Source organism: Haliaeetus leucocephalus, unplaced genomic scaffold (assembly GCF_000737465.1).
Source record: "Haliaeetus leucocephalus isolate CR32 unplaced genomic scaffold, Haliaeetus_leucocephalus-4.0 Scaffold143, whole genome shotgun sequence".
In the NCBI taxonomy this organism is placed as follows: Eukaryota; Metazoa; Chordata; class Aves; order Accipitriformes; family Accipitridae; genus Haliaeetus; species Haliaeetus leucocephalus.
The window spans coordinates 2,110,482-2,117,993 of NW_010972579.1; the positions used below are offsets into that span (position 1 = coordinate 2,110,482).

The following is a 7,512-nucleotide window of genomic DNA, read 5'->3' on the forward strand; positions in this document are numbered from 1 at the left end:
ACCAGTATTTTTATCCTGTTTCCTGTATGTGTCTTTTATTCTTTGTTCCGCAGTATTTCTGGGCCAAGTGGAAAAATCCTATGAGGAGCATTGGTGATAGAAAGGCTGGATCATCCCCACCATTTTAATTCATACAGGAAGATGCTGAAGTGTTGAATGTATTGGTTAGTTCTTTGCTTATATTAACGAAAAGTGTTTTGGCTTTTTAGTCCCAGCTTAAGCAAGTGAGTGAAAGAGGAAGAGCCTCCTCTCCTCTGATGTGTTGGGATGTTGTATTTTGCCTTCAGAACATGGTGAAACCAAGTCTGTACCAGAAGCAGCTTTTGAAGGATGTGCATGTACTGAAAAATTGACTGAATGGAAGGTTAAGGTAACTGTGATAATGTATCTACCAAACGTGAGCATAGCTTATCACTAATAGAGGCCAAATGCTGGAAGAACTCTCACCTTCTTTCCCCCTTCTCCTTACCACCTCCTTGCTATCCCCAAAGCACCTGTTATAACTCACAGGAAACTGTGGTAGGAAAACCTGCTACAGTTTCTCCATGACTTCTGGAAAGACCTGCATGTTCCTCTGAAAGTCGAGAACCATTCAGATCGTGAGCAGAAGGAACCACTTTAAGCAGACTTCTTAAATCCACTAATGCTTTCATAAAGTAGCTGTAAAACTGAGCATTTTCTATTTTCTTTTATATTTGTTAGAGGAAGTAAAATAACATGTTTCTTTTTGCTTTCAGGTACTGATGTTGTACTAGTCTTGTTCCTCTACTTCAAGTCAGTATGTCGCAGAAATTGGAGGCTCCGCTTTCCTTGTCTGACTGCCTCTGCCAAATTTGCATGGAGATCTTTGTGGAGCCTGTGACACTGCCATGCAACCATACCCTCTGCAATTCTTGCTTCCAGCTGACAGTTGAAAAGGCCAGTCTTTGTTGCCCTTTTTGTCGGCGTCGAGTCTCTTCCTGGGCACGATATAATGCCCGCAGAAATACTCTTATCAACTGGGAATTCTGGGAAAAGATTCAGAAGAATTACCCAAAGGAGTGTGAGCGTAGGATTAACGGGCAGGATTTGGAAGAGGAAAGTAAGTAAAATGTCACTTGTCCTGGGATGTCTCTGCTTTACCAAAGTAATTACTGTTGGTGGACTTTGAATGTTGTGAAATAAGAAACTGTGTGTAGACAGGCTGTGTTACTGCTAGAAAACGCAGTGTCAGAGCTCACCTGTGAAAGGGACTTGCAAGGCAGAGAAATGGCCATCCATGTCCCTTCCATGTGTAATACAGAGGATAAGTTATATTTTCTGGTCATTTAAGTGGATATTTGTTCATGTGTTTTGCACAAAGCATTGGTGTATGGCTGCCTGTCCTTGCAAAGGCAGTAATTCATTACTGGTCAACTTCAGCTGTAAAACTGTAAGTGGAGTATTTGTGTGTGTGTGTTTACCGCTTTCAAGTAAGTGAAGTGGTTAAGCATTTTTCAACTCTTAGATGCTCTTAATTATTTTGGTTAGAAGTGCCAGGGCTTCAGTCTTTGCGAGAGTCTCTAAGCCTGAAACTGTGGTGTCAGAGAAAAGGAGGTGAAATCTGATTAACTCTTTGAAGAAGGATTTGAGGGTTTATTATGTTGTAAGCTCCCTTGGGGGAGACTAATTGGTAGGTTGGCTCTATGACATGTTGTTCCACTTGCAGTATTATGAAGTCTTTTAATCACCAAAAGCGAAAGTCGCAAGTTATGGTCAGCATACATATTTGCTTTATATAGAGTGCTTGGAAAACACTGACTGTTTTTGCCACTCTGTAACACAGTGCTTTTTTATTTTGTTCCTTTGTAACACAAAGTGCTTTTTTTTCATGGCACTTGATTTAAGTCAAATCATTCCTGTGACAGGCTATGAAAGTCATCTTTTGTTAAAATTTTTCATTGTTGACTGTCATGATCTTGCTTTCTTCCTCAATTGTGTTTTTTTTCTCTCCTTCCTCTCAATTAGTCTGTGTCCCCCATCCGCGACACCAGCTGAGCAAGCCTGGGGAACTGAGGCAGGAATATGAAGCAGAGATTAGCAAGGTAAGTCTAAAAATATATTTAAAAGCATAACATAAATGCTTTGTATCTAGTTATTTTAATTGTTCCCACAAACATCTGTAATGTTATTTAATGAAAAAGAAAGGTACTTAAAAGGGCACTGCTGCTGGAAGAACACACTGGTCATTCCTGAAGCATGAATTAAATTTGTATCTTTTATAGAAGAGGAGAGGCTTCCTTGTGTTTGACATGAGGCGACATTTCCCGAGTTTCCTTGTGCTGGTTGATCTATACTTCCTACCTCACCCTCTCAGTCGGTCCAGTAACATATGTTGCCTTGTTGTCCCCACAAGCAGGTGTGCTTCACAGGCTAGGAAACACATAGAGGTGCCAGCATGGCAGAACGCCCAGGCAGGTGTCTCTTAGTCAATACCCCGTATTTCCGAAAACTCTGCAGAAGAGTTATTTCAGGGTTAGAGTGTCACCTTTCTCTATCTGCATCCCTGCCCACACATACTAAAATGCCTTTTATAGGTCCTCAGATGCACATAAAGTATTTCGGGCTAGCAAATGCAAAAATTTGGAACTGTTTGGGCTTTGGTCTTATACTTGCCTTCTTGATTTCCCTCCTTAAGTAACAGACCACAATTAGATGAGCTTCAGTAATGAACATACAGCATTTTATTTCTTATTTGCTCACTCCCTGTTATCTGTGTTCATTTAAAAATCAGAAGAGATTTTTAAGAAATCTTAATGTTTGCCTATTTAATGATCCTTCTTCCTCCAATTGAGACACAGTAGTAGTAAGAATTATTGTAAGAATGCTCCTTACGCTGACACTTCTGTTGCTGGTTGTTACAAGAGCAGGGGGAACTATGTGAAGCAGAGGACTATGGGGATTTGCTTTTATGGCAGTTAGGGGATAGGATTGATTGGCAGCAATAGTATTGATGGTTGATGGAGATGGTGCCCAGAAGCAGTGAAACAAGTAATGGTGTCTGTCACCAGTCATAAGACATTAATACGTGATTTGAAACAAATTCAGACTTAACATAGCTTGTGTAGTAGTACAGCTTGATGCTCTTCTCTAAAGCAGATTTCCAAATTCCATTACCCAGTTAAGAAAGCTTTATTCATTCTTGAAGTACTGTGCTGTCCTTGTGCGAGTTACTCATAACTGATTTATCAAGAGTGGATATCCACCATAAGGAAGGCAGATTTAAAATTCCTGGTCTGCCGCTTTGGGTTTTGCATGTTTCAAGAGAGCAGAATGGCCCTTCCAGAACAGAGGTGTTCTGTCTTTTAGGCATCTTGCACTAATATTGGGGTTACGATGATATAAGCAGGTTGAGCAAATTCTGTGGTCTAGCTGGCATCCAGCCTTGTAAAGAATCTTAGTCTGAGTTTCTGTGTCGGTCCATGTATTTGGAGATCTTCGTTTCTGTTACTAACATCTTGAAAAGCTGAGTAATGGAATTTAACCTTGCAGGCAAGCAAGGTTAATGGTATAGTCTTACAGAAACCAAAAGGTAGGTCACTGTTATCAAACTCTACATGCAGGATCAGTTTGTAACATCTTTGGAGGCTTGTGTAATTAAATACTGGCTTTGAAGTGTGCAGTGTCTTTGTGAATAGTGGATCGTTCACATCTAAGGAACGTCAGCTGAGAGGTTCTGGCATGAAGTGTGGTCCTACAGGAGTAACCAGATGCATTTAAAAACATCTTTTTTAGGTGGAGGCAGAAAGGCGAGCACATGAGCAAGAGGAGAACAAGGCAAGTGAGGAATACATTCAACGGCTTCTAGCAGAAGAGGAGGAGGAACGCAGATTGGCAGAAGAGAGGCGGAGGGAGATGGAGAAACAGCTGAAGCAAGATGAAGAGTTGGCCTGGCAGCTGAGCAACAGTCTGGTGAGCTAGGATCAAGGGTGGCCGTCGAAAACCTTGATATAGCACTAACAACTTAGACTTTTCAGAGCAAAAGTTAAAATTTTGAATAATTTATTGTAATTGTAGTTAGAAGCTGTTGTCAGCCCCCAGTACTTCAGATCCTTGATTGACCATTAATTTTTGAAGAACCAGTGGGAGGGTGAAACACCCCAAACACTTCTACCTGTGTAATATGCACTTGAAACGTGTGATGGATGTTTTCATTGTGAAACATTTTAAAACTGGTTTTCTTCTGAATACTTCCTTTTCCGCATGGTTTTCAAAATACTTCTTTGGAAGAAATTGATATTTGTAACGTGTACTGAAAAAAAGGAACATGCAATGAAAGTTTACCTTATGTTTTGGGGTTTGGTTGGTTGGTTTTGTTAATTTATTTTGGGGGGGTTGATTGGTTTTTGTTACCCGATAATAGTCCTAGTGATGAAACCTGTGTACTTATTTGAGCAAAACCTCTTGTCCCTTAATGCCAGGTACAGGAAAGTGCACATACAACATGTGACATTTCTTATCCCATAACTATCCACGACTTACAGTTCTAGAATTCTTTGGACAAAAGTAACTAATTCTGCAGCAGAAACGAAGTAGTTCTCCAAGTTTTCTCCAGTTTATGTTGTGTTTTGTTTTATATAATGCTATTTTTACTTGTTATCGAAGAATGACGATTCCAAAGGACATGTGCTCAGCAGTCCTTCACCAGCAGGCAGTTTCTCAGCTGAAACATCCCCAGCTAGTTTGTGCAAGACAAGGAACAAACCAAGCAGCCCTGGAGACATTCAGAAGTAAGTAGTTCAAGGTTTTCTTCTTTAATTATTGGTCTGTTTCTTGGTGTAGTGTCCCTCTGCTCCATTTGCTTCCTTGGAATCCTGTAGTCCGACTTCCCTGGGTAATCTGGGGCAAATGTAAACTGTTGAATGTTAAAACATCTCTGCATAGGGTAGTATGGAGGAGAAGGGAAACACTTGCCCTTCTTTTGTTTTTGTTTGTCAGAATGAACCTGAAGATATTGATTAATGCAAAGGACTGACAATTCAAGAAAAAAAGTTTTAAAAGGTATACTTTTTTTTTTCCTTTTAAGGTATCTGTCTCCAAAGCTTCATCATCCATTGGGATCAGCATCATTCTCCAGAACAGCAGGAAGAGGCAGGAGTGACTCTGACTCTGTGGTAACTAGAATCATTTTGTTATAAATCTCAGTGTTAGTAATTATGGGTTATTTTTCCCCTTGCCTATAGGATTGCTAATCCTATATTCCCCTTGCACATCAGCGCTGGGCAGTTTATCCTGCCCTTTTTGAACTACCTTCCGTATTTGTGGTTCCCCAAAGCAGAAAGAGAAGAAACCATGCTTGACAGTCTGTAGATGCACACCTACGGCTTACTTCCATAGTTACCCTGTATAGCCTTACAAGTACCTTACCTGAACGTCTTCAGCAAGCTCTGGGTTGCAACCGACAGTGTGTAAAACTAAAATGATGGTTCTGGAGCTCACTGGAGGAGGTTGCACACTGATTTTCATCATTCCACATGTCTGTCTGTCCTACCTTTCCTGTTAGGCTTCAACAGAAGGTGAGCAGGCTTGAACAGTTGGTTTGAGTCATTGATTAAGAGGAGAATGCTGCAGTTGTGTTTTCAGTCCTTTAGCTAGGCTTCTGTGGGTTGTTTTAAATATTTTCATAATTATTAAACAATTATGTATTTTTTTCAAAGAGAAGAATCCAAGTTAATATCCCAGAGTAGTTGTGAGCAGTGCAGCTATGAGAAGTGAGATTTGCATTTTATTCACACCCATTGGCTTTTGATAAATTTATTTTATTAGTGGTCTTTCCCTTTTCTGCAGGAGACCAATAGCAATGAAGGCAGCAGTTCTGTGTGGCAAGACGAGCAAGAGGAAATGCCAACGCTGTCTCCACAGCTGACTGGTGTGATTAAAGATGCCAGTGCTAAGGACTCATTTTTGGAATCATGCATGAACTATTTCAGTGCCTCAGCTTCAGAAGAAACGGCCACTGCCAAGCAGGAAAAAACACCAGGACCAAATTGTCTAGGAGACAAAGTTCCAGATGCACTTCATGGAATCACAAAAGGGGAAGGATCTGGAACAGTTCTTCATAGATCCAAAGGAGATGATGAAATTGAGTCAGACAGTGGCTGTTTAACACATGTAGAAAGCATAAACCTTCCAAACTCTGCTGAAACTTGTACCTGTATTCAGTCAGCAACAAATTCTGTGATGTCTGGCAGCAAAAGTGTAATATGTGATCTCATGAAGGTGGCTAGACACTCAGATGAAGAGAAACCAGAGAGACTGCAGAACACTAAGGAGACTCCAAAAAGAAAGTTGCTGGAGCCACCAGCTGAAGCAGTGCTTGACTTGTGCGTGCTTGATAAGAGGAGAAGAACTTTTCCAGAAAGTTTAGAGGACCAAGGGGAGCAGATAAATGATTTTAACTTGCAAATACAGAAAGCCTTTGAGCAGGAGTTCTATGAAAGGCGTATGCAAGAGGAGCAGGACAGGCTTCTGGCTCTGCAGCTACAAAAACAGATAAACAAGGAGGAAAGGACACTGAATCGACAAAAGGGCTCCCCAGATGAGTACCTTCTTCGCACCAAACCACCTCAGTCTGTGAAAGACTCTCCTGCTAGAAAGGGAAGTTCTAAGATGGCAAAAGACTCAAAGGTACCAAAAAAACAGGCTGAAACAAATCACCGCAAGACTCGGAAAGGTTCTTGCAATGAAAACTGGCAGTCCCCTACCAGAGTCCGAATGAAACCACCCAGCATCAAGGAAGGAAAAGTTTTGAATTGTGTGGTTAATACCAGTGACACAAATGATATTTGTTCATTACCTAAGAATAAGCAAAAGACAATCCTTCAGATGTTTAAAAGCTCTGTTGCAGAGTAGATCAACAGAAACACAGACATGTGGTGGAATAAGAATTAAAACTGTGGTGGTTTGTTTCCTCCTGTTAGGCAAAGCTTCCTGTAAACAGTTTTAAATTTGCTGGTTTTGAGGGGGATCGCTTTGGGCCACAAAGTGTTACATGTTCTGAGAAGTTTTAATAACATACGCCCCCAGACTTTAAAAAATTTTAATTTGTCTTCTTGACTACAGCTTGTTTTCTAGCATTTGCATTTACCTAATTTTGAGTGTTAATATTGTTAGTGTTTAAAAACAAAAATAACTGATGGCCTTATCTTAAAATGAGCAATTGGAGCCTTCTACGGAAAGGATGCATGTTCCATGGAGGAAACAAGTAAAAAAAAAAAGGAATCTGTATTTCCAGTTGTCTGCCAACTGCAAGGTTGAAGCTTCACTCCGCACAACCACTGTTCTGTTAAATTGAAGCAAGTTACCGGAATTTAGGCTGTTTGTTGAATTGCGTTGTTTGCACGACAGTTACCAAGAGCATAACCAGACAGCCAGTCTTGCAGACACACTCTTTCCTTCTCCCTCTCATACACTAACCCCTTTCTTAGACACAGACGGGAAAAAACAGGTCCTTCTGCCACTGCCAGGGCCAAGGATCTTTCATAGATGCCAATA

At 40.7% G+C, this 7,512-nt stretch overlaps 1 protein-coding gene across 1 annotated transcript; it reads left to right on the plus strand.

The window, feature by feature from the left end:
- The first annotated feature begins 214 nt into the window (after positions 1 to 214).
- RNF168 (ring finger protein 168, E3 ubiquitin protein ligase) lies at positions 215 to 7,224 on the plus strand. Its single transcript, XM_010561202.1, has 7 exons — positions 215 to 370; positions 738 to 1,081; positions 1,987 to 2,063; positions 3,754 to 3,930; positions 4,624 to 4,748; positions 5,045 to 5,132; positions 5,806 to 7,224. Exons 2-7 carry the CDS (start codon positions 781 to 783, stop codon positions 6,868 to 6,870), a joined length of 1,833 nt encoding a protein of 610 aa, XP_010559504.1. The 5' UTR covers positions 215 to 370; positions 738 to 780; the 3' UTR covers positions 6,871 to 7,224.
- The last annotated feature ends 288 nt before the right edge of the window (positions 7,225 to 7,512 follow it).

What these genes read in the sequence shown, in the direction of transcription:
- RNF168 (XM_010561202.1), top strand. Translation starts at nt 781, where the DNA reads ATGTCGCAGAAATTGGAGGCTCCGCTTTCCTTGTCTGACTGCCTCTGC. An exon ending in GGCAGCTGAGCAACAGTCTG is followed by an intron (nt 3,931 to 4,623) that starts GTGAGCTAGGAT and finishes TTGTTATCGAAG; the next exon opens with AATGACGATTCCAAAGGACA. An exon ending in AGCCCTGGAGACATTCAGAA is followed by an intron (nt 4,749 to 5,044) that starts GTAAGTAGTTCA and finishes TTTCCTTTTAAG; the next exon opens with GTATCTGTCTCCAAAGCTTC.